The 27,315-nt window shown below is 41.2% G+C and overlaps 1 protein-coding gene across 2 annotated transcripts in view; it reads left to right on the top strand.

The window, feature by feature from the left end:
• PIWIL2 (piwi like RNA-mediated gene silencing 2) overlaps window positions 1–26,801 on the top strand; it is a 72,123-nt gene extending 45,322 nt beyond the window's left edge. Inside the window, exons 16-23 of one of the 2 annotated variants that reach the window (XM_005657209.3) lie at window positions 1,224–1,412; window positions 4,233–4,334; window positions 4,906–5,022; window positions 6,500–6,588; window positions 7,737–7,842; window positions 21,570–21,823; window positions 23,158–23,265; window positions 24,324–26,801. In XM_005657209.3, the coding sequence (XP_005657266.1) occupies window positions 1,224–1,412; window positions 4,233–4,334; window positions 4,906–5,022; window positions 6,500–6,588; window positions 7,737–7,842; window positions 21,570–21,823; window positions 23,158–23,265; window positions 24,324–24,480 (1,122 nt within the window). In that variant the 3' untranslated portion in view covers window positions 24,481–26,801. 2 annotated transcript variants of the gene reach the window in all.

Genomic DNA, 27,315 nt, shown 5'->3' on the forward strand with positions numbered 1-27,315 from the left:
CGTGTCTGCAACCTACACCACAGCTCACGGCAATGCCGAATCCTTTAACTCACTGAGCAAGGCCAGGGATCGAACCAGCAACCTCATGGTTCCTAGTCGGATTCGTTAACCACTGAGCCACGACAGGAACTCCAGTTTCTAAAACTTTTCATCAAAATATATTTAAAGGAAAAAGTACACTCATAAGTATATATAGCTTGATAAATTTTCACAGTTAAATAGAGTTGTGTAATTAACACTGAGGGTTAAGAAACATAACTTTGGAGTTCCTGTTTCTGCTCAGCGGTAATGAACCCGACTAATATCCATGAGGATGCAGGTTTGATCCCTGGCCCTGCTTAGTGTGTTAAAGATCTGGTGCTGCCGTGAGCTGCAGTGTAGGTTGCTGGTGAGGCTCAGATCTGGTGTGGCTGTACATGTGGCTGTGGCCAGCAGCTGCAGCTCCAGTTCAACCCCTAGCCTGGGAACTTCCATATGCTTCGGCTGTGGCCCTAAAAAGAAAAAAAAAATTAGAACTTTACCAGTGCCCCAGGAGTTCTGCTCCTTGCTCCTAGTTACTACCTGCCTGTCACCCTTACGCAATTCAAAAAAAGCCAGTATTCTGACCTCTAACAGCATTTTTTTTTTTTTTTTGTCTTTTTAGGGCCGCACCTGCAGCTCATGGAGGGTCCCAGGCTAGGGGTCTAATTGGAGCTATAGCCAGCGGCCTATGCCACAGCCACAGCCACAGCAACGTCAGATCCAAGCTGTGTCTGCAACCTACACCACAGGTCATGGCAATGCCAGGTCCTTAACCCACTGAGCAAGGCCAGGGATCAAACCTGCATCCTCATGGGTCCTAATTGGGTTTGTTTCTGCTGCACCACGACGGGAACTCCTAATAGCATTGATTTTTTTTCATACTTGATATATATGTGAAATCATATGGTGTATATATTCTTTCATGTCTGGCTTCATTTCTTCAACCTTGTTTGGTGAGTTTCTTCATATTGTTAAGGATAGTGGTAGGTCTTTGATTCTCATTGCTGTGTAGTATTCCATTTTGAGACTGTGCCACAGTTTACTTATCACATACATCCATATTAGTAGTAGGCGTTAGGTAAGACAGGGCTCAAGCAGAGAGAGTGAAAAGCAATTTGTTCTCTAGAATAACATCTCCTGAATGTGGAATTGGGGTGTTCAAGTTGTGGGAAGTACTAAAAATAGTTTGTGGTTGTTCCTAGGTCCCCATGCATTTCTGGGCGCTCTTTTACCCAAAGAGAGCAGTGGATCAGGCCCGAGAACTGGTGAACATGTTAGAGAAGGTAGCTGGTCCCATGGGCATGCGCATGAGCCCGCCGGCCTGTGTGGAGCTGAAGGATGATCGCATAGAGACCTACGTCAGAACCATTCAGTCCATCCTGGGAGTTGAGGTAATAATTTTATTTGAGTAAATTTTTAGAATTCCCATTTTGCAGTACTTGAATACTTGATTTTAAATTGTCTTGGTTATTGGTCTGCTGTTGATGATGTCTAGGAACATGTATTTACTCATGTACACATGAAGTACTGAACCAGTAGGGTCGTTCTCATGTCCTTTGGTTGGTCTTGCTTCTTTCATTCTGTGTTGGCACTCTTGCTTACTCTAGCATTCTGTTCCTCACGTAATGGGCTGAGAAAATAGCTGATTTCAGTTCCTTATCTACATAGAACATGCTGTGCTCAGAAGGCAACTTCCTGGGCCAGGTGCCATCTTGCACGATTCACTACTGAGCTGTCACAGTCTGGTCTGGCTCAAGATTCAAATTGCTCTGGTGATAAACTTGGCAGGGGGCCATCGTCTTGGTCCTGATAGATAAATGGGAGGGACTACTGGAGCTGAGCAGGTCATAGTATTCACAGCTCAGTAGTTCAGGCCTGCAGTTCTTAGCTGTTTGTACATAAAACAGAGGGGAAAGATTAAGGAGGAAACGGACAAAGTTTTTGGAAATAATTAGTCTTTGAATTGAAGAGTCAGTTCTTGTGAGGTCAATACTAGAATTAGATTATTTTGGCATCATGATTTTCTCTTTTGATCCACCCCTCTAGGTGTGTCATCTGTAACAGCACACTCAGGTTTTCTCTTTTCTCATATTGTCTTCCTGACTTCCCAGGCCTTCTTACTCTGTTAATGGCCTCCCTGTGGGCCTGATCATTGATAAATTCTGTCCTGCTTTCAAAAGAAAAAGCCAGCTTAGTACATCAGCTCCCCAGTCACACAACTTGGCATGTTGTCTTTATGGGAGTGCACTGCCAACAGTCTTCATGCAGCATGGATATGATTTTCATTCATAATGTTTATTCATATTGGTCTTGCTGTCTCCCTCTCATCTTTAGGGCATTCTGTTTTATTATTCTCTTTGTTTAAGGGTCATAAACTCAGACGTCTCTGGGAGCCAGATGAGTCACAGAAACCAATGAAGTGGGCTGGGAGGGGACCTTGGTGTGAACTAAAGAGAGTAAATCCTGTGACTGCAGATAATAGCCCAGTGTTGTCAAATTGATTTTTAATTTGTTTGTTTTTCAGTAGAAGCTAAAAATCTAGATTTGCATATTTGTATACCTCCCTATGTTTGAGGGTTAATTTTAAAAAGACTTACAAATCATTATGGGGTAAAAAAACCACATCTGTTTCCTAGATCCAGCCCACAGGCGCCCAGCATGCAGTTGGAGTTCTGAGTGACTTGGAAAGTTCTTTGATGTGATTGCTGGAACGTGTGTCCATTGAGAAGTCTTAATCAAAAACTAATCTTGATTTGGAATAGTATACTGTTGATACCCATTTCTGGGATAAAGGGTTGGCAACTCTGTTTCACTTGTGTGCTGCTTTTCTTTATTCAGATTTCGAAAGATTTTCTGTTTTCAATATCAAATCTCTTAAGCAGTGAGAGGTAGAAGATGCAGAGATAAACTCCAACACTGCTGGTTGGAGTTCTTGCTGTGGCAAAGTGGGTTAAGAACCTGACTTCAGAGATGCAGGTTTGATCTCCAGCTTTAGCACAGTGGGTTAAAAGATCTGGCATTGTCACAGCTGAGGCTTAGACTCAAGCCCTTTCTCCGGACCTTCCATATAGCTTGGGTGTGGCCATTAAAAAAAAAAAAAAAAAAAGGTATACTACTGGCAGTATTCTCTATAGTCAGAGAGTTAGGAGAGCTCCCTGTGGATTTGGCAATAGCTTCATTTCCTCTGCATTTGCTTCTGAATCCTTTCTTATGGTATTGTATCCCACTTTCCTCAGCTAAAGTTCTGAATGAATGTCAAAAGGCATGAATGTAAAAAGGCGCTTAGTTTACTAAGAGTATTAAAAAAATTAGGAGTTCCCATCCTGGTGCAGTGGTTAACAAATCCAACTAGGAACCATGAGGTTGCAGGTTCGATCTCTGCCCTTGCTCAGTGGGTGAACGATCTGGCGTTGCTGTGAGCTGTGGTGTAGGTCTCAAAAGCAGCTCGGATCCCACGTTGCTGTGGCTCTGGTGTAGGCCGGCGGCTACAGCTCCGATTCGACCCCTAGCCTGGGAACTCCATATGCCGTGGGAAGCGGCCCTAGGAAAGGCAAAAAGACAAAAAACAAAAAACAAAGAACAAAAAACAAAATTATAGGGAACTGAAAGCATCATGTAGTAAGAAATTCTTGAATATTTTAAAGTCTTGTTCTTTTCCAGGCATGTTGAATCTTATGGTAAATAAATCAGGTAGTCAGGATCAGCCCTAGATAACTTTTTTTTTTTTTTTTTTTGTCTTTTTGCTATTTCTTTGGGCCGCTCCCGCGGCATATGGAGGTTCCCAGGCTAGGGGTTGAATCGGAGCTGTAGCCACCGGCCTACGCCAGAGCCACAGCAACGCGGGATCCGAGCTGCGTCTGCGACCTACACCACAGCTCACGGCAACGCCGGATCATTAACCCACTGAGCAAGGGCAGAGACCGAACCCGCAACCTCGTGGTTCCTAGTCGGATTCGTTAACCACTGCGCCATGACGGGAACTCCCCTAGATAACTTAATATGTAGTTATGCAAAGAAGCTTGGAACTCAACAAATGCTCATTCATCTTCAAGGACATTTTTCTGTGTTGGAATGTCCACCATTTTTGCTTCAGTCCCCTCATTCCCCTAAAGGTCCTGCGGCTTTGCAGACTCTTCAACTGCCCCAGCTGAAGCCGTGTCAAGGTTCTTGGAGTTCCAAAGCCTGACTTATGTATACTTTACCTCCTCAAGGGGAAGATACAGATGGTTGTTTGCATAATCATGGGCACACGTGATGATCTCTATGGGGCCATTAAAAAGCTGTGCTGTGTGCAGACTCCTGTGCCCTCGCAGGTGAGTGGGAGCTGGGCGGGAGGCACAGGTGGAAACTCTAGCCTCCCTTGAGGCTTGGAAAAGAGGGATACATGTGTTCAAAAAGACTCAAGTAACTATTAGAAGCTAGCGTAGATAGACCCGGCTGGTGAAACCTTCCATGTTAGAGTAACCTGGTGAATAGCAGATGCTCTTTGTGAATGCTTTCATGTTCCCAAATGAGCACCTTTGCTTGTTCAGAGGTTATTCATCAGGTGGTTTCACATGATTAGGTTCTGACAGCATAGACTTGACTTTGAAAGGGGAAAGCTGTTTTTTGTATGGAGGTTAATTTTTTTTTTTAAATCTGCATGAGACCTTTTTGAAAGTTTTTTTTGGCTGGCTGTTTTTTGGATTTGGTGTGTGTATGTGCATGTGAACATGCGTGCATACTCATGCCTGACTAGAGACCCTAGAGTTAGAACTGTTAGTACAAAATGTCTTATCTGTAATCTGCAGTTTCTTAAATGTGGTGTTTGCTTTAGCAATGTTTACATTGTCTGAAAGGTTGGTAATGTCATCTTTGCCCAAACTTTTGTTCCCTCCGTTATAGGTCATCAATGTCCGAACCATTAGTCAGCCCACCAAGCTTCGGAGTGTGGCGCAGAAAATTTTACTTCAGATTAACTGTAAATTGGGTGGTGAACTCTGGGGAGTGGATATTCCTCTGGTGAGTGATACTGAGATATGTCTTCAGTTCAGCTCTCCATAGAGTCCTACTTAGATATCTTTCTAATCGTCCTCATAGAGTTTTCCTTATTCTCTCTCTCTTTTTTTTTTTTTTTTCTGTCTTTTTGCCATTTCTTGGGCCGATCCCGCGCATATGGAGGTTCCCAGGCTAGGGCTAGGGGTCTAATAGCAGCTGTAGCCACCAGCCTACACCAGAGCCACAGTAACACCGGACCCAAGCCGCGTCTGCAACCTACACCACAGCTCACGGCAACACTGGATGGTTAACCCACTGAGCAAGGGCAGGGACCGAACCCGCAACCTCATGGTTCCTCGTCGGATTCGTTAACCACTGCGCCACGACGGGAACTCCATCCTTATTCTCAGTGCTTATAAATAGTCTGAGTGGTTCATTGCTTGTTTTTGTATAGCCCACAAGGTAAGAATGGTTTTCACATTTTTAAAAAATAGTTGAAAAAAATAAAAACAAGAGTAATAGCTTCAGACACATGAAAATTATGTGAAATTCAGTTTTCAGTATCCTTAAATGCAGTTTTATTGAAACATAGCCATACCTGGGAGTTCCTGTTGTGGCCCAGCAGAAACAAATCTGACTAGGAACCATGAGGTTGCTGGCTTGATCCCTGGCCTCGCTCAGTGGGTCAAGGATCTGGCATTGCCATGAGCTGTGGTGCAGGTTGCAGACGTGGCTTGAATCTGGTGTTGCTGTGGCTGTGGTGTAGGCTGGTGGCTACAGCTTGGATTCAATCCCTAGCCTGGGAACCTCCATATGCTGTGGGCATGGCCCTAAAAAAAAAGACAAAAAAAAAAAAAAAAAAAAAAGGGAAACCTAGCCATGCTCCTTTATGTACTACCTGGCTGCTTGTGTGCTGGAATGGCAGAATTGAACAGTTCCTGCAGAGACTGTGTGGTTCACAAAGCTCAAGATATTTACTCTGTCTTTTACAGAAAGTTTTCAATCTCTGGTCTCAACCTGTTTGATCATAGTTTTTTCTTTTCTTTTTTTTTTTTTTTTTTTTTTGGTAGGCAAGAAATAGATTTATTAAGATAGGATGCTAGTGAGAGATGCAAGCAGGTAGGCAAGGAGGTCCTGCCTGTTCATAGTGTTTTAAAAATGTAAAGTTGGAGTTCTCTTTGTGGCTCAGTGGGTTATGAACCTGACTAGTACCTATGAGGATGCAGATTCAATCCCTGGCCTCCATCAGTGGGTTAAGGATCTGGCATTGCAGTTGCCATGGTGTAGGTCAGCAGCTGCAACTGATTCGACCCTTAGCCTGGGAACTTCCATGCGCCACAGGTGCAGCACTAAAAAGCCCCCCCAGAAAAGTCAAGCTGATTATACTCTTTTCCTTTCCCCAAACTTACTTTCATATGTAGCTATGGCATTAGGATAACAATTAAAAATGGAGTGATGGATTGCTTGGATGTTTTGGTTTGTTTTTTATTTTCTGACCCAGAAACAATTAATGGTGATTGGGATAGATGTTTACCATGACCCCAGCAGAGGCATGCGCTCAGTGGTTGGCTTTGTTGCGAGCATCAATCTGTAAGTGCCACTCCTGGCTCCATTACATTTGGTTACTTTTATCTTAATGCTAATACTGTAAAGCCAGAAAGTTTTTTGAGTGTTTAATATACAGTAAAAACATCTGAACTCATTCCTTCTCTATTTTCCTATGATATTAGTTTGTGCAATCTCTCATCACATGTGTAAGTTTGTTCCCAGGCTGCAGTGTAATCTCTTTCAGAATGGGGTCTGTGTCTTAGTTGTGGTGGGTTTTTCCCCCCAGAAATGAGGGTTTTTAAAAATTTGTTCTTTTGGATTATAAAAGTAAAGCATGTTTAGGCAAATATTTCCAGAAATTGAGAAAGTGAAAATTCCTCATGATCCATCTTTTATTAACCACCACCAAAGGTTTGATGTATATATACTTTTAGTTACTCTTGTATGCATATATTAACACATATGTAGCTGGTACACATACATACACACACACGTATTACTGTGTATACTATTCCTCATTTTCTTTTATGAAATTAAACTGTATATTTTGGGGAGTTCCCATCATGGCTCAGTGGAAATGAATCCAACTAGTACCCATGACGATGAGGGTTTGATCCCTGGCCTCACTCAGTAGTTTAAGGATCCGGTGTTGCCGTGAGCTGTGGTGTAGGTCGCAGATGAGGCTCGGATCCCATGTTACTGTGGCTGTGATGTAGGCAAGTAGCTACAGCTCTGATTCAGTCCCTAGCCTGGGAACTTCCATATGTTGCTGGTGAGGCCCTAAAAAGCAAAAAAAACCAAAAACAAACAAAAAACCCTGTGTATTTCCCATATCAATACAAATAAATATCAACTAATTCTTTCCAATTGCTACGTGGAATTTATTATATGCTAGAGCACTGTTTATTTAACTGGTCTTCTGTTGGTATATATCTCAGTTAAATCTTTTCAGTTGGAAGCAATTTTTTAGTGGATATCCACAATTATGCCTATGTTTTTATATGCTGTTGCTGGCTTATATGTATCTTTTCCCTGTATCAGCATGTGTTTTTCCATGTAAAACACATTTGCTGGGTACTTGTGTGAGTGGTGCATGGAGAAGCCTGTGTGTGCTGACATTCATATGGGGGCCTTCCTCAGTGTGTGTTCATCTTTCTCTTCTCTCTCTCTTTTTACTGCCTTTGCCCCAGCACTCTCACAAAGTGGCATTCACAAGTGGTATTCCAGATGCCTCATCAGGAGATTGTGGATAGCCTGAAGTTGTGCCTGGTGGGCTCCTTAAAAAAGTTTTATCAGGTGAGGAGAAAAGCAGTTCTAAAACTATCTATCAAGGTTTTAAAGTATTGCCTTCCTGACCCCTTTAAGAGGAAGTCTGATTTAGTGGAAGGGATCCCAAATTGAAGGTGAGTTTCCTAATCCAGCCGACACAAGCAGCTCAAAAGGACTGTTTTCAGATTTCTGCTTATACAGAGCAGCTTAAGAGTTCATTGTTTTTATTTGGTTTGGTAAGTAATGCTTATTTCCTACATTGTGAGCCTCCTGCCTGTAGATACAATCTTTAGACCCTTATCTGGGAAGTCGGGGTAAATTTCAGTAATTAAAGCAGCTTATTAATTTTCCCAGCTTTTTATGGCTATCATTAGGTACTGGCTCATTTCATTTAGGTTCAAGACAAATGTCTCCCTGAAAATTAGCCCTAGAACTCCAAAGAATGCTAACCATTGAGAATTGCTGTCATTAATCTGATACTGGGTCTGGAACAATGAGCAAGCAAGGGACTAGTTTTTGCCTTGGCCAGTACATCAAAGGAAGCGCTGATAAGTGGCTTTCATTTCTTAGGGTCAGAATTAGCCCTTGGCATAGAGAAGAAGTTTAGATTTTGCATGATTAAGGTCACTCTTTTGAACTCCACCTTGATTCTTTTTAGAATAATGTTTCCTACAGTGTCCTTCAAATAGTTTGCTACTGTTTCATTATTACAGATTATATAAACCAGAAGTTAAGTTTTTGCCTCTAAGGAGGTCCATGTGATATGCTACTTGGTTACCAAATTCTATTACACTCTCCTTCTTGTTGTTGCTGTTGTAGATTGGCAAAGTTCTATCTGTCTTTTAGGTCCTAGGCAAAGATTACTTCTGTAAAACCTTTCTCATTTTTCTCCCTCTGCTCCATTTCTTAGCTAGACTTAGTTCTTTATGGTCCTTGGAGTTGTTGTCGTGGCTCAGCGGAAACCAATCTGACTAGTAACCAATCTGACTAGTAACTATTAGGTTGCAGGTTTGATCCCTAGCCTCACTCAGTGGGTTAAGGATCCGCCGTTGCCCTCAGCTATGGTATAGGTTGCCAGCACAGCTTGGATCTGGCGTGGCTGTGACTGTGGTGTAGGCTGGTGGCTACAGCTCAGATTCAACCCCTAGCCTGGAAATCTCTGTATGCTGTGGGTACGCCCTAAAAAGATTAACTAATAAATTAATTAAGTAAAAGCTAACCCTTCGCACCTTTATTCTCTTTATTTTAGCCAAAAAAAAAATGTTTCAGTTGCTCTTTCTAATTTTCTGTCAAATAGTTACTCTGAAGATGAAAGTGTGTTCCTTGGTCTGAGGAAATGTGACTTGGCAAACTAGTTTAGTGTCTTCTGTTTTAGTCTTTTTATAGTATTTTGAGCATTTGCATCTGCCAGCAGGTATGCACCCCCAGTCCAAAAGAGGTGTCTGTTTCTAGCAGAAACTATTTGACCCTTCTGGAGCTGCAGGATCAGTCTAACTTGCCACTGTGCGCAGGTCCTTCTCCTCAGGGAATCTGCCCCAGGGCCTTCTGCATTCTCTGTCCTCTTGCTAAACAGAACAGTTCTTATCAGCATTTTGCACTTCTTAAGGTGCAAGAAAAATATGTCTACATGTAGCCAATTTCTGTACTGCTGCAGCCCCCAGTGTCCACTCATTTCTGGGCCCAGGTACTACACACCAAGATAATCTGCTTGCTGGTTCCAACTATTTTCTACTCCTGGCTCCTGGAAGGGGGTAGTTATTTCCTAATCACCCTTCCACCTACTTCCTGGTAATGTCTGATCTACTTTCTGTCTATATGGATTTGTGTATTTTGGACATATTAAATAGAGATAATCATAAAATATGTTATCTTTTGTGTCTGGCTTCTTTTGTTAATCATGCTTATAAGATTCATCCAGGGAGTTCCTGTTGTGGATCAGTGGTAACAAACCCGACTTGTATCCATGAGGATTCAGGTTTAATCCCTGGCCTCGATCAGTGGGTTAAGGATCCAGCATTGCTGTGAACTGCAGCGTAGGTCACAGATGAGGCTTGGATCTGGCATTGCTGTAGTTGTGGCATAGGCTGGTAGCTCCAATTCAGCCCGTAGCCTGGGACCTTCCATATGCTTCAGGTGTGGCCCTAAAAAGAAAAAAAAAAAAATTCATCCAAATTGTAGAATATATCACTACTTTGATCTTTTTTTAGTAGATGAATAATATTCCATCATATGTTTATTCATTCATCATTGATGGACATTTGGACTGTTCCCACCTTTTGACTATTGGAATGATGTTGCTGTAAACAGGCCTGTATATGGATTAGTTTGAGTACCTTTTTCAGCACTTTTGGGTATAAACCTAGTAGTGAAATTGCTGGATCATAACTTTTTGAGGAACCCTCAAACTGTTTTCCACAGTAGATGCACCATTTTCCATTCCTACTAGCAGTGTAGAAGGGTCCTAGCTACTCCACCTCCTTGCCAACATTTTTTATTTGTCATTTTTTAAATTGTAGCTATTGTGAAGTAGTTTTTCATTGTGGTTTTAATATGCATTTCCTTGATGACTGATGATGTTGAACATCTTTTCATGTGTTTATTGTCCATTCGTGTATCTTCTTTAAAGAAGTACTTTCAAGTCCTTTGTCTTTTTCGGTTATTTTAGTTGTCTTTTTGTTTTTGAGTTGTAAGTGTTATAGGGATTTTTTAAACATGTTCTGGATATCACATCTCTTGTCTGATGTACTATTTGCAAGTATTTTCTCCCACCTATAGGTGTCTTCACTTTTCTTGATAATGTTATTTGATGCACAGTAGTTTTAAATTTTGATAAAGTCTCATTTATTTATTTCTTTTGTTCCATGTGCTTGTATGTCAGTTCTGTAGCTAAATTTTAGGTCTTGAAAATTTGTGCTTCTGTTTTCTTCTAACAGTTTTATATAGCTTTAGCTTTTATGTTTAGGTCATCAATCCTTTTTTTTTCTTTGCCATTTCTTGGGCTGCTCCCACGGCATATGGTGGTTCCCAGGCTAGGGGTCCATTCGGAGCTGTAGCTGCCAGCCTACTCCAGAGCCACAGCAATGCCAGATCCGAGCCTCATCTTCAACCTGCACCACAGCTCACAGCAATGCCGGATCCTTAATCCACTGAGCAAGGCCAGGGATCGGACCCACGACCTCATGGTCCCCAGTCAGGTCGTTAACCACTGCGCCACGACGGGAACTCCCATCAATCCATTTTTGAGTTATGTTTATGTATATAGTGTGAGGTAGGAGTCCAAATCTACTCTTTGTTTGTTTTAGTTTTAGTTTTTAGGTTATTTTGGCTGCACCTTTAGCATGTGGAAGTTCCTGAGTCAGGGATGGAACCCACACCATGGCAGTGACCCAAGCCACTGCATCGACAGTGCAGGATCCTTAGCCCACTGTACCAAAAAAGAACTCCCCAACTCTATTCTTTTGCTTGTTCCAAAACAACTTGTTGGAGACACTGTATTCTTTAAGTAATATTGGCACACTTGGGGTTTTGTTCTTTGTTTGTTTTTTGTTTTTGAGAGCTGCACCTGTGGCACATGGAGGTTCCCAGGCTAGGGGTCCAGTCGGAGCTACAGCCTCCAGCCTATGCCACAGCAGTGCGGGATCCGAGCCGCATCTGCTACCTATACCACAGCTCACAGCAACGCCGGATCCTTAACCCACTGAGCAAGGCCAGGGATCAAACCCGAAACCTCATGGTTACTAGTCAGATTGGTTTCTGCTGCACCACAATGGAAACTTCTTGGCACACTTGTTAAGAAATCAGTTAGCCTTAGATGTTTGGTTTTTATTTTTGAACTCTGAATACTACTCCATTGGGCTGTATGCCATCCTTATGTCAGTATAACACTTGTGTTGATTTTTGTCTCTTTTTAGTTAGTTTTGAAATGAGGAAGTCTGAGGTTTTGTTTTTTTTTTTTAATTGTTTTTGCTACAGAGGGCCCATTGGGATCCCAGTCAGTTTGAGTGTAGGCATTTCCATTTCTGTAAAAAAAAAAAAAAAAAAAAAAAAGCCATTGGAATTTTGATAGGAATTACATTGAATTTATAGAGCACTTTGCAAGTATTGTCATCTTAATAATAGTCAGTCAGTCTTAGAGTTCCCATCGTGGCTCAGTGGTTAACGACCTCACTAGTATCCTTGAGGATGCGGGTTTAATCCCTGGCCTCACTCAGTGGGTTAAGCATCTGGCGTTGCCATGAGCTGTGGTGTAGGTCGCAGATGCAGCTCGGATCCCGAATTGCTGTGGCTATGGCATAGGCCAGCAGCTGCAGCTCCAATTCAACACCTAGCCTGGGAACCTCCATATGCTATGGATGTACCCTTAAAAAGACAAAAAATAAAAAATAATAGTCAGTCTTGTAATATGTGGACACAGGATGTCTTTCCATTTATTTAGATTGTCTTTAATTTCTTTCAGCAATGTTTTCTACTTTTCATGGACAAGCATTTCACCTCCTCATTTAAATTTATTCCCGGGTATTTTATTCTTTTGGATGCTACTGTAAATGGAATAGTTCTAATTTCTGTTTTGAATTCATTGCTGGTGTAGAGAAACATAACTATTTTGTCTCTTAACCCTGCAACTTTTCTGAATTTATTAGCTTTAGTCGGTTTTTCCCTCTATTTCTTAGGGATTTTCTATATATTGAATCATGTTGTCTGCAAATAGAAATAGTCATGCTTCTTTCTTTCCACTTTGGATGCCTTTTATCTATTTTTCCTGCTTAGTTACTCTGACTGGAACTTCCAGTACAATATTTAATAGCAGTGGTGAAAACAGGCATCTTTGTCTTTTTCCTGATCTTAGGAGGATGGTTTTAAGTCTTTTCACCATTGAGTGTGACGTTAGCTGTGGGTTTTTCATAGACTTGTTTTATTATATTAAGGAAGTTTCTAATTTGCAGAGTGTTTTTACAGTGAAAGTGTGTTGTATTTTATCAACTGCTTCTGCATGTTATTTATAACGGTCTCATTCATATTAATACCAAATTAATTTCAGTAGTACATTAAAAGTTTGTTCCTGTGTAATTCTATGGTGTCCCTCTTTCTTTGTGCTAATTTTGTGTGAGCATTTCCAGAGAGACAGAATCAATAGGGTGTGTGTGTACATGTGTATTTTGAGGAATTGGCTCATGTGATTTATGGAGGCTGGCAAGTCCAAAATCTGCAGGGTTGGCCAGCAGGCTGGAGACCCAGGAAAGAGCTAATGTTGCAGATCAAGTTTAAGTTTATCCTAATTGGTATTTCTTACTATTCTTGCATGTGTCAGATAACTTTTTTTTATTGTTGTTGTTGGTCTTTTTGCCTTTTCTTGGGCTGCTCCTGCAGCATATGGAGGTTCCCAGGCTAGGGGTTGAATTGGAGCTGTAGCCTCCGGCCTATGCCAGAGCCACAGCAACTCGGGATCCGAGCCGCGTCTGCGACCTACACCTTAGCCCACAGCAACACTGGATCCTTAACCCACTAAGCAAGGCCAGGGATTGAACCCTCAACCTCATGGTTCCTAGTTGAATTTGTTAACCACTGAGCCATGATGGGAGCTCCTGTCGGTTAACTTTTGCATTGCATTTGGGGATTTGGGGTCCCCTGTTTCTTCAAACACACTTTTTGCCTCTTTCCTTGCCTACTGAGACCCCAGTTATTAGTATGTTATGCTCGATGGTATCTTGCAGGTCTCAGAGGCAGCATTCATTTATCTTTTTTTTTTTTTTTTTTTCTTTCCTTTTCTCACACTGGATAGTCTTGATTGATGTATCTCTTGGTTCACTTATTATTTCTTCTGCCTGACTAAATCTGCTCTTAAGCCCCTTATAGTGAATTTTTTATTTCACTTATACTTTCTGATTTTGTTCTTTCTTACAATTTTTTTTTTTAAGTGCTGCACTCACGGCATATGGTAGTTACCAGGCTAGGGGTCAAATTGGAGCTACAGCTGCTGGCCTACGCTACAGCCACAGCAACTCAGGATCCGAACTGCCTCTGCAACCTACAGCACGGTTCATGGCAACGCCGGATCCCTAGCCCACTGAATGAGGCCAGGGATTGAACCTATGTCCTCATGGAAACTAGTCAGATTCTTTTCCTCTGAGCCACAATGGGAACTAAAAATAACTTTTAATAAGATTAACAAAGACATTCCATGGCAAATAAAAAATTGAGAAACTCATTTGCACTGAAGGAAAATACTAAAGAATGTTTTTCACCTAGAAGGAAAAATATCCCAGAAAGAAACTTAGAAATCGTTAAAGGAATAAATAAGGAATAAAAGAGGAAATATGGGGATAAACTTAAATTAATACCTATACAACTATATGGAAGTTAAACAATACTTTCAAGTTACCAGGGGGTCAAAGAAGAAATCAAAAGGGAAATTAGAAAATGCTTTGAGATAAATGAAAATAAAGACAAAACAAAACATACCAAAATTTGTGGATGTATGCAAAGCAGTGCTCAGAGGGAAATACCTATAAATACCTATTTAAAAAAGAGGAAAAATTTCCAAGTTGCACTTTAAGAAAGTAGAAAAAGATGAGCAAACTTAAAGCAAAAAGGAAGGGATTGATAGAGATTAGAGCATAGGTAAATGAAATGGAGAATTAAACACAATTGAGAGGAAGTTCCCTGGAATCACAGTGAGTTAAGGATCCTGTGTTGCCACAGTTGTGGCACAGATTGCAACTGCAGCACAGATTTAGTCCCTGGCCCAGGAACTTCCACATGCTGTGGTATGGCAAGAATGAAGGAAGGAAAGGAAAAAGGAAAGGAAGAAAGAAGGGGGAGAAGGAGGAAGGAGGAGAAAGAAGTAAAGAAAGGAAAAACAATAGAGAAGATCAGTGAAACCAGAAATTATTTGGAAAGATCAACAAATTTGATAAGCCTTTAGCTAGACTATCCGCAAAAAAGAGGAGAATCAGATTACTAAAATTCGAGATGAAAAAAAGTCACTGATGACTTCACAGAAATGAAAACAATTATAAGAAAATACTTTGGGGAGTTCCCGTCGTGGCGCAGTGGTTAACGAATCCAACTAGGAACCATGAGGTTGCGGGTTCGGTCCCTGCCCTTGCTCAGTGGGTTAACGATCCGGCGTTGCCGTGAGCTGTGGTGTAGGTTGCAGACGCGGCTCGGATCCCGAGTTGCTGTGGCTCTGGCGTAGGCCGGTGGCTACAGCTCCGATTCGACCCCTAGCCTGGGAACCTCCATATGCACGGGAGCGGCCCAAGAAATGGCAAAAAGACAAAAAAAAAAAAAAAAAAAAAGGAAAGAAAGAAAGAAAATACTTTGAATATTTCTATGTCAAGGAATTAGATTACCTAAATGAAATGGACAAACTCCAAGAAAGACACAAACTACCAAAACTTCTTAGTTACAACAAACATTTAAAGAATTGATAATCATTCACAAATAATTCCCAAAAATAGGAAGGGAGGGAACACTTCCCAGTTCATACCATAAGGCCAGTTACCTCATACTAAAGCTAAATGGAAATATCACAAGAAAACTTCAGGAGACATCAAGACTGGAAAGGAAGAATTAAACTATACCTATTTCTATTTGGCATTATCCTGTATATAGGAAACCCTAAAGAATACACACACACACAGACACACACACCCCATGGTAGCAAGTAAAAAGAGTTCAGTAAGATTGAGAATACAAGATTGGTATACAATAAGCAACTATTTCTGTACACTAGCAATGATCAGTCCAAAAATGAACTTAAAACAATTCCATTTATATCAGCATAAAAACAACTATGTAGGAGATTTCTAAGAGAAATGCCATGTACTGAATACTGTAGAACATCGTTGAATAAAATTGAAGAAGACCTAGATAAAAGGAAAGACATATATGTTCAATACTTAATAATGTTAAAATGGTAATACTCCTCAAATAAATTTAGAGATTCAGGGAAATAAATATTAGAAGTCTAATTTTTTTTGTAGCAATGGACAAGTTGATTTTCAGATTCATATGGAAATGTAAAAAATTCCAGAATTGGCAAAACAATTTTGAAAAAAGATGGAAAGAAACACTTTCTGAATACCGAACTTACCAACGAAGCCAGAATAAGCAAAACAGTCTGGGAGTTCCTGCCGTGGTACAGCAGGTTAAAGATCTGGCATGTTTCCGAGGTGGTGTGGCTTTGGTCTCTGGCAGTAGGTTAAGGATCCGGCATTGCCGTAGTAGTGGCATAGCTTGGATTCCATTCCTGGCCCAGGAACTTGCATATGTCACAGAGCAACCTGAAAAAAGAAGAAGCAAGATGATCTGGTTCTCAAATGGAAATGGAGGTAGAGATCTACTTAGAGTCCAAAAGTAAACCTGTGTGTGGTAAACTGATTTTCTACTAGGGTGACATTCAGCAGTGGGAAAGCATAGTCTTCAAGAAATGGTGTAGGGCCTACTGGATATCCACATGCCAAAGAATTAAGTTGGTTCTTTGCCTCATGCAGTATACAAAAATCAGGTGGGGAGTTCCTGATTGGCTCAGCAGAAACGAATCTGACTGGCATCCGCGAGGACTCAGGTTCAGTCCCTGGCCTCACTTAGTGGGTTAAGGATCTGGCGTTGCCTTGAGCTGCAGTGTAGGTCGCAGATGCGGCTTGGATCTGGCATTGCTGTGGCTGTGGCATAGGTCAGCAGCTACAGCTCCAATTTGACCCTTAGCCTGGGAAGGTCCATGTGCTGTGGGCGGGGCCCTAAAAAGCAAAAAAACAAAACAAAACAAAAAAAAAACCCACAAGAACTTAATATCATTAGTCATTAGGGAAGTGTAAATCAAAATCACAATGAGATACCACTTCACTCCAAATCCAGGTCAAGGCATTATAATAAAGGAAGCTACAGACCAATATTTCTCATGATTATTGATGTAAAAATTCTTAACAAAATATTAGCAAGGCAAATCTAACAGTGAATAAAATGAATTATACACTGGACTGTATTGAATTGAATATTGCTGCTTTAAATTCATGTCCTCTTGGAACCTGTGAATGTAACCTCATTTGGAAATAGGGTCTTTGCAGATTTAATCAGGTAAAGATGAAGTGAGACTGAATAGGAATGGACCCTAAGCCAATGATTATAAGAAGAGGGAAGTTGACATGGAAACAACCCAAATGTCCATCAACAGACAACTGGATTAGGAAGGTGTGGTATATATACACAATGGAATACTACTCAGCCATAAAAAGGAACAAAATAATGCCATTTGCAGCAACATGGATGGAACTAGAGACTCTCATACTGAGTGAAGTAAGTCAGAAAGAGAAAGGCAAATACCATATGATATCACTTATATCTGTAATCTAATATACAGCACAAATGAACCTCTCCACAGAAAAGAAAATCACAGACTTGGAGAACTGACTTGTGGTTGCCAAGGGGGAGGGGCGGGGGTGGGGGGGTTGGGGAGCTTGGGGTTAATAGAAGCCTTGATGGCAAGCTTAATCTCATCTATGGTTTCATTTAATATCTGTACTTGTATTTCTAGTCTAGCAGTTACCAAGTTTTATGGTCTAAGGAACTCTTTACCTTCTTGAATATTACACAGTCTTTTGTTTGTATGGGTATATTCTGTCAGTAATTAATGGGTATTATCTGTCAATAGTTACCATATGAGAAGTTACAACTGAAAACATTGTTAATATTTTTAAATTACTTAAAATAGGGAGTTCCTGTTGTGGCATAGCAGAAACAAATCTGACTAGTATCCATGAGGTTGAGGGTTCTATCCCTAGACTATCAGTGGGTCATAGGCTGGAAGCTGCAGCTCCAATAAACCCCTAGCCTGAGAACCTCCACATGCTGTGGGTGCCCTAAAAAGACAGAGAAAAAAACTGAAACTTTATACCCATTAAACAGTAATTCCCATGCTCCCCTCCCCCCAGCTCCTTGCCACCACCATTCTACTTTTTGTCTCTGATTTTGACTGCTCTAAGTACCTCATGTAAGTGGATCATACTGTATTTGTCTTCTTGTGACTGGCTTATTTCACTTAGCATAGTGTCTTCAAGGTTCGTCCATGTCTAAAGTATATTGCAGAATTTCCTTCCTTTGTAAAGCTAATATTCTCTTGAATGTGATACTGCATTTTGCTTATCCATTCATGTGTTGATGGACATTTATATTACTTTCCTCATATGGGTAGGTCTCCAGTTGTTTACTTGCCCTTTGTCCAGCTATGATCTAGACTTTGCTCACGTTCTACCTGGAATCCTTTTATCCGTCTTTGCTGACTGAATTGCCTGCCAATTTTTTCACTGAGGCATAATGCTGATTTCTTCCTCCAGAGAACATATGTTGTATTTGTCTCTGTTCTCATAGTATTTTACTCATACCTTTATTATGTTATTTATGTATTGAGAGCATTTGGTTATGTGTCTGTCTCCCTAGTTTTGAGTTGCGCTAACATTTGGAAGAGAGCAATTTTTTATATTTCTGAGACTGGCACAGTGGCTCATATCTAGGGAGCATTAGGTATTCAGTGAATGAGCAGAATCACACATAAACGAACATCTCAAACTCTCAGCAGATATTTATTTTCTACTTAACCCTCACCTTTGTACTAGTGCCAGGGATACAAGCCAGTGAGCGCAGTCCTGCTTCTAGTACTCAATAATTTATTGTTTCATGTATTTACCTAATACTGAAGTGATTTAATAATGTATATTTAACATTTATGTTTCAGTATTGTGATTTATCTCCTATTTTGATCTCGCCCTAGATCATAATCTTTATCATTTATGAAATGAGAATCGACTAGGTGATCTGGAAAAGTTACCGTTGTTGACTACAATTATATTATTGGATTTTAAAGCTCCTTAATAGCAGGAATCATGCCTTTCCCTTCTACTGGAAGCTTACATAGGGTCAGGTATACTGTCTCACAGTCAGTGGTACGGCCAATTTTAAAGTAATTTCAGTGAAGACTTGAGACAAATTCAATTCTATTTTTCACTCCATTGATCTTGTTAGATCCCTTCCCTATTGCTTCAGAATACTGTATTTCCTTGATCTAGTTCATTCTCAACTTCTCTGTGTAGCTTGAAAAAATTACATATAGGAATTCCCTCATGGCTCAGTAGGTTAAGGATTGGGCATTGTCACTGCATTGGCTCAGGTCATTGCTGTGGTGTGGGTTCATTCCCTGTCCTAGGAACTTCCTCATGCCACAGATGCAGCCAAAGAAAAATTATATACATATATACACACTTTATCCCTGTTAACCTTAAGAAGAAGTTAAGGTCATCATTTACCTCCATTTTTTAAGTAAGGAAACCAAGTCGTGAGGATCATAGCTGAGGAGCAGAACATTCAGACTCAGTCCCAGGTCTAATGACCCCAGATCCAGTGTAATTCCTTGTTGTCTCATCTGTGAAATAAAGGGTTTTTTTCAGATTTCAGTGCCTGTATGATCTACCCTTTAATGCAGAATATCAGGAAGTCACTAAAATGTGCTGTCTTTAGCAAAATGGAGATTAATTGGGAAGATCATGGAGAGTCTCAGAGGATTGGTGAGAAGGTTGAGCATTAAGCTGGGAAATGGACAGGAGTTCCAGGAGCAGGGACTGGAAGAAGCACCACCACAAAGGCGCCTGAGTCCAAGTGTTTCTCATCCTCTGCCAAAGTGTCCAAGTGAGGGAGGAATATTCTGCTGGTGTCATGTCTGTGTCCTTTGGTTACTGCAGTGGTTCTCAGTTGGGGGCAGTTTTATCTTCCCTGTGGGCATCCTAGAGACATTTTGGGTATAACTGGGAGAGATTGCTACTGGCATCTAGTGAATAGAGACCAGGATGCTGCCAAACATCTTCTCATGTCAGCCCCCAATAGCAAAGAATTAACTGGCCCCATGTCAGTAGTGTTGGAATCGAGAAACCCTGGCTTAGGGGAAGGCACCTCAATTAACAATCCCATCAGACCATATCATGTTGGACACTAAAATACTCTTAGCATAAATAGAGAAATAGATGCTAGACAGCTAAAACCAACATAAAAACAAAAAAGTACTACAAACTGGGGCAATAATTCCAGTCTTGAAATGTGGAGATGAATTGCATGTTTGTAAATATAGTACCAAAGGGATCTCAGAAAAAAGGAATGATTATCAAATATTTGAGGCGTTCCCACTGTGACTCAGTGGGTTAAGAACCCACATAGTGTCTCTGAAGAAGCAGGTTCAATCCCTGGCCTCGCTCAGTGGGTTAAGGATCTGGCATTGCCTCAAGCTGCGGCATAGGTCACAGATGCAGCTTGGATCCCTCGTTGCTGTGGCTGTAGCCAGCAGTTGCAGGGCTGATTCGACCTCTCACATGGGAACTTCCATATTCCATAGGTGTGGCCATAAAAATAACATACGTTTTTTTAAAATTTGAATTTTGAGCTTAAACTCCAGAAAGATTCTAAGCAATTATTATTATTATTATTATTATTATTTTGTCTTTTTAGGGCCACACCTGCAGCATATGGAAGTTCCCAGGCTAGGGGTTGAATTGGAGCTGCGGCCAAAGGCCTATGCCACAGCCCCAGCACCATGGGATCCCAGCCTCATCTGCAACCTACACCACAGCTCACAGCAATGTCAGATGCTTAACCCAATGAGCAAGGCCAGGGATCGAATTCGTGTCCTCATGGATACTAGTAGAGTTTGTTAACCACTGAGCCATGACAGGACCTCCAGATTATTTATTTTTTTAAAAGGGTTCTTTGAAGTGAAACATAAATTGTCTTGTAGAATAATCTATCAAGAATACACAGTATAAGTCTGTCTGATTCAGTGATAATTTAGGTGTTTGAGGGAGATTGTGAACAAAAACCTACAATGACCCACACTCAATTAGAAACAAACTGTCACTTAACCAACTGAATTAAACCAACACACTTTAAAAGAAATGGCTAGTTTAAAATGAAACAGCTTAATTTTTTTTGAAATATTGATGTCAAAAACAACTAAAATGTAATTTAATTCTTTAATTGGGGAAAAATTACTCTTCAGACTGATTTAGGCTGGCATTTAATTTGATTTTGATCCATGGACAATTTACCACAACTGCTGTTTACTTGGTTATAAAAAGACTTTCACACTATACCTGATGGTAGGATAGTATTTAGTAAGGGACTCTTTCATTTCTTAGCAACTTTGGATGTTGCTAGTACACAAAAATGTGATGATGGTGGATCTGTGGAATGTGTGGTCATATGTTAAAATTTCTAACAGTTCACCTTGTTCTTTGCTTAGACAGTGATTACTGTTAAATCCAAGTAGAAGGAAGATTGATTCAGCATATATAATTTTCCTTCCTTTTAACTTTGTTCACCCTGTTTCAGTATAAACAAGTGTTTATACAGTTGATGTAGTGTACAGTATTATATAAATACTTATTTGGTTTCATATTTTATAATACCTTTGTTGTGTTAAACCTGTTTTGGTTTCATTTTTATAATACCTTGGTTATTTGGTTTCATATTTTATAGGGTTTTTGGTCTCATATTTTATAATACCTTTGTTGTGCTAGATCTGTCTTACTACCCTGAGAAAGTCCAGAAATTACTAGAAGCTACTTCTCTCTGCCCTTCTGATACGATGGCTTTGGGCCCACCTATCAAAGGGAACTGTTGCTGCGATTCCAGGTTGTTGGCTGAATGAGCCTTCCTCTGCCTATGGTCAGTAGCCCCAGGGCCACACAGTTCACCTCAGTAAGGTGTCGTTTCAGGTGAACCACTGTCTCCCAGAGAAGATTGTGGTGTACCGTGACGGAGTGTCTGATGGCCAACTAAAGACAGTAGCCGGCTTTGAGATTCCTCAGCTCCAGCAGTGTTTTGAAGCTTTTCAGAATTATCAGCCCAAGATGGTGGTATTTGTAGTTCAGAAGAAGATCAGCACCAATCTGTACCTGGCTGCTGCCCAGCACTTTGTGACTCCCTCCCCTGGGACTGTGGTAGATCATACAATAACAAGCTGTGAGTGGTAAGTGGGTGAGTTGTGATATTTCAGCAAGAAAAGGTTGGAGAAATTATCTGTCCCTTGGGTACTGGCATGGGGAGGTTGCCTGCAGAGATGTGGAATGGAAGCCTCAGGGATTTTACTGTTAAAAATTAAAGTTGTGGGAGTTCCCATCATGGCTCAGTGGTTAATGAATCCAACTAGGAACCATGAGGTTTCAGGGTTCTATCCCTGGCCTTGCTCAGTGGGTTAAAGGATCCGGCGTTGCCGTGAGCTGTGGTGTAGGTTGCAGATGCGGCTCAGATCCCTCATTGCTGTGGCTCTGGCGTAGGCTGGCATCAACAGCTACGATTGGACCCCTAGCCCGGGAACCTCCATATGCCACAGGAGTGGCCCAAGAAATGGCAAAAAGACCAAAAAAAAAAAAAAAAAATGTGGAGTTCCCTGGTGTCCTAGCAGTTAAGGATCTGGCATTATCACTGCTGTGGCTCAGGTTGCTGGTATAGCTTGGGTTCAATCCCTGGCCCAGGAACTTCCATATGCTGTGAGTGTGGCCAAAAATAAATAAATAAAAGCTAACCAACAATAAAGCTTTTATCTCTTAAATGTAAAATATTGAACATATATTCTTTTCCTAAGAACATGCACTCCTAGCCCTCTGCACACAGATATGGTTGTTTCTACCACTATTCTTTTTTTTTTTTTTGGCCTTATCCTCGGTGTGTGGAAATTCCGGGGCCAGGAATTGAGTCCCAGCTGCAGGTGCAGCAATGCCAGATCCTTTAACCTACTGTGCTGGACTGGGGAGCGAACCTCTGCAGACAGCCAAGCCACTGCAGTTGGATTTTTAACCTATTGCAACATAGCAGCAACTCCTCTGATACCATTCTTTTTTTTTTTTTTTTTTTTTTTTTTTTTGGTCTTTTGGTCTTTTGTCTTATTTAGGGCCGCACCCGAAGCATATGGAGGTTCCCAGACTAGGTGTCGAATCTGAGGAGCTGTACCTGCTGACCTATGCCAGAGCCACAACAATGCCAGATCTGAGCCACATTTGTGACCCTCACCACAGCTCATGGCAGTGCTGGATCCCAGCCCACTGAGCAAGGCCAGGGATCGAACCCAAATCCCCATGGATACCAGTTGGGTTCATTAACCACTGAGCCTAACACCATTCTTAAATAGCCTGTTGAGTAAGGAGACCTGAATTCTCATCCTGGTTTGGTCCTTGTATATCCTTGACCCAGTCATTTGACCTCTCTGAGCCCTAGATGAAGGAGCTAGAATGATCTCTAAGATCTTTTCCAGCTCTCTTTGGCCAAATCCAACCATATCATTACTTTGTACTTTTTTCTTCCCAGGGTGGACTTCTACCTTCTTGCCCATCATGTACGGCAGGGGTGTGGCATTCCTACCCATTATGTTTGCGTTCTCAACACTGCAAACCTGAGCCCTGATCATATGCAGAGGTGAGCTGACCAGTAACTTAATCCTCACTTGTAAATAATTCTGGCCAATGAGCTAAGGCTAAGACCTAAAATTTTAAAACCACTAAATCAAACAAAGTGGATCACTGGTTTTGGCTTCATATAGGTTTCTGTTTCTTTTCATAAGCATTTTGAATTTATCTTTTGAAGTTGGATTTCCTAATATTTATTTTCTCTTACATAATCAGAAAAGACAGATACTGCCCAAGAATATGTGTTCCTTGAGTTTCTTCATGTCATTCATGATTTTGGTATCTTTTTGAGGAGTGATTGATAATCCTTGTTGTACCCTAAAATTACTTTGGAGAGCATTCAGGAATACTAACACCCAGGCTTCTCCTCCAAGCATACTGAGGCATTTGTATTTTTAGAAAGTGTTTCAGTGAGTATGACACAGCCAAGTTTGATACCCAATTTTTTTTTTTTTTTTTTTTTTTTTTTTTTGCTTTTTAGGGCCACACCCATGGCACATGTTAAGTTCCCAGGCTAGGGTCGAATTGGAGCTACGGCTGCCAGCCTACACCACAGCCACAGCAACAGCAGCGTGGGATCTGAGCTGTATCTGTGACCTACACCATAGCTCACAGCAGCGCTGGCTCCCCAACCCACAGGGAGAGGCCAGGGATTGAACCCACATCCTCGTGGATACTAGTCGGATTTGTATCTGCTGCGCCACAATGGGAATTCCCCTGTTGCTCTTGAGCTCAAGTTATTTCAAAACTTTGCTGGTGTACTTACCTTTCTGCAGCTTTTTCTTGAGGCAAAAAAACCAAAACAGTGCTCTCCTTGTTATTTTCCTTGTTTCGATATAAAAACAGGAGCACCTAAAATGAGGGAATTCCTCCATGTCCTCTTACAAACATTGGAAATAGAAACAATTCCACTTAAAAATAATGATTCCCCAAAATTTTATCTTACATTCCTTAGCTCCCCAATTTGCTGGTAATTATGCTCTGTGTCCTGCACCCGTAAGTACATGATTGTGCCCCAAACGGAAGTTGGAGAATCATAAGGATTATGTTTTCTTCTTGGCCTTACAGGTTGACTTTCAAACTGTGCCACATGTACTGGAATTGGCCTGGTACCATCAGAGTTCCAGCTCCTTGCAAGTACGCCCACAAACTGGCCTTCCTGTCAGGACAAATCTTGCATCGTGAACCAGCCATCCAGCTGTGTGAGAACCTGTTCTTTCTGTGACTGGACAGTCAGTACATGGGCTGGTCAGAGCAGTCAGACTTCTGAACTCAGCTGTGTAGGATCAACAGCGACCGAAAGGGGTTTTGTATTGGTGATTTCCCTTTTACCAACACAGTAGAATAAGATACCTTTTTCTTTTTCTTTCTCTTTTAAACCTGATATCACCAAGAAGCAAGTTCCATTCTAAGTATCAGCTAGAAATCTTCCTGTTACCTTTGTAGAGCAAATGGGGATAGTGCTCCAACTGCATAGATGGGGTGGGTGAAGATGGGACCATTTAAGAGCCTCCAAAGCCAACATGAGCTATAGAAACCTGCAGAAGCAGCAATTACACCTATTAAACTCTGCTTACTAAGCCGTTCCCATTTCTGGTGCCAAAGGTGGTGATGAATGAAGTCACTGCAAGTATCTTAAAGTACAGAGCTACTTTATTTAGGCAACTGGGAAAGGTAATAAAAAGGCAAAGTTTAAGATACAGCTCTCGCTGGCAAGTGTGTAAGGCATGTCGTAAAACCACCTGGTGGGGAGTCAGTGCCTCACTGACTTCATCTTCTCTAGGGATAGAACTGATGATACCTATGACTTGAGCTAGCTTTGAAAGAGGATGTTTAGCTATTCCTTGGCCTCTTGAGAGAGGCCAGATGCAGTTTTTTCTGCATATTTCAGTTGCTTTATAGTATGTCTTGTTTTGTTCTGTTTTGGCTATGCCCATGGTATGTGCAAGTTCCCATAGCCATGGCAGTGGCAATGCTGGATCCTTAACCCACTGAGCCACCAGGGAACTCCTATAGTATGCCATGTTGATTTTTTTCCTACCTCCACAGCCCCTATCCCTGCCAGGCACATACACACACATAGCTTTGCTCCTTGTTACTGATCTTTAGTAAGTTTCATTTTTTTTAAATTAAGAATCAGAGGAGTTCCCGTCGTGGCTCAGTGGTTAATGAATCTGACTAGGAACCATGAGGTTGCAGGTTCGATCCCTGGCCTTGCTCAGTGGGTCAAGGATCTGGCACTGCCATGAGTTGTGGTGTAGGTCGCATTTGCGGCTCAGATCCCGCTTTGCTGCGTCTCTGGCGTAGGCTGGCGGCTGCAGCTCCGATTCAACCCAAGCCTGGGAACCTCCATATGCTGCAGGAGCGGCCCTAGAAAAGGCAAAAAGACACACACACACACACACACACACACACACACACACACACACAAATTAAGAATCAGAACATGTGAAATTCAACAGCTAGGAAAGTTCATGATGGGGTGTGAGCTATTCCTGACCCCTTCTTCCCAGTGTGTCACTTTTTCTGTTGATATGTTTCCAAATAGAATCACTCATTTCCCTTGCTCAATATTCTCTTCCCAGCTGTTGGCTCTTTTTATTATAATTTTTCTGGGAGTTCTTGTGGTACAGCAGAAACGAATCCGACTAGTAACCATGAGGGTGCGGGTTTGATCCTGGGCCTTGCTCAGTGGGTTAAGGATCTGGTGTTGCTGTGAGCTGTAGTGTAGATCAAAAGACGAGGCTCAGATCCATCATTGCTGTGGCTGTGGTGTAGGCCGGCAGCTGTAGCTCTGATTCAACCCCTAGCCTGGGAACTTCCGTATACCTCGGGTGCGGCCCTGAAAAAAGAGAAAAAAAAAAAAAGAAAATTTTATGAATACACATTAAGGTTTCCAGAAGTTGGCTTTGGAAAATATGACACACATGCTAAAGACCAGACATTTCAATTTAGAAAGTTGTCACTATGCCTGTGGATTTCAGTACTTTGGGGAAGAACTATTTTTTTGTGTGTTTATTTTTCCCCATTTTAAAATCTTCCAGTCCCTTCAGGGCTAATTCAGTCTTATCGTGCTTTACCCAAGTTTTAAAAACCAGTTTTATTTAACCTTTTCAAATTTGTATTTATTTTTTGGTGTGATAGCAGGGAGGGAATGAGGCAGAAATCCCCATTTTATATGACAGTATGTGAGAAGAGAAACTTTAGCTAAAAACTCCTTTTAAGAAGGAAGCAGAGTTAGCATAGTGCACTCCCGAAGCCACTCACAGTGCGGGACGGGGAAGGCTGAGACCTGGGATTTCAACACCGCATCAGATCACTGGGGTTTAGCTTAAGAGTTTTCTGGTTTTCTTTGGAAGTGTTTTGAATTTCTCCTTTGAAGTTAGATTTCCTAATACTCGTTTTCTGTTATATTAATTAGAAAAGACAAATACTTGAATATAATATAAACATTTCTTCTCTTTTATTCCTAGTTTTCTTGGCTTGTTTTTTCAGTCTTAACGTGAAATGACTGGGTCATGGGGTAGGAAATAAAACAAATTTGTATAAATGTGTAGTTGTGTTTGAAACAATATCATTGACATATTGATACAGTTCTTTCCCTTCACAGAGCTGTAGTACTTGTTAGAATTAATAATTTGTTACTGGGCATGCTTGGTTCAGCTCCAGAATTACTATCCAGGCAATTTTACTGTGAGCTGGGCAGTAAGATTTCTTGGAAAAGATACTAACAGGGACAAATGAGGCACAAGGATGTGTGTTTTGTCTTGTTTTTAAAAACCTCTTTCCCCATCAGAAAATTTCTGTCAGCCTAAATGAGAGCCAGCTCCTAAGAGTGGCCCTCTCCTCTCTCCACCTTTTTCTAGTGCTTGCACTTCTTTGCATACACTTCATGGGGTGTCTGTACCCTTTAAAAATACCTTTCCAAAGCACCCTGGCTTCCTCCTTCACCACTACAACCTTTTCTGTTTATCTAGGAACTCCATCTTAAATGATGCAGTGCTTCATGAACTCATTCTAGAAAGAACCTAATTTCTATACAGCATTATAGAGCCCTTTT

The sequence above is a fragment of the Sus scrofa genome, chromosome 14 (genome assembly GCF_000003025.6).
Source record: "Sus scrofa isolate TJ Tabasco breed Duroc chromosome 14, Sscrofa11.1, whole genome shotgun sequence".
Classification (NCBI taxonomy): domain Eukaryota; kingdom Metazoa; phylum Chordata; class Mammalia; order Artiodactyla; family Suidae; genus Sus; species Sus scrofa.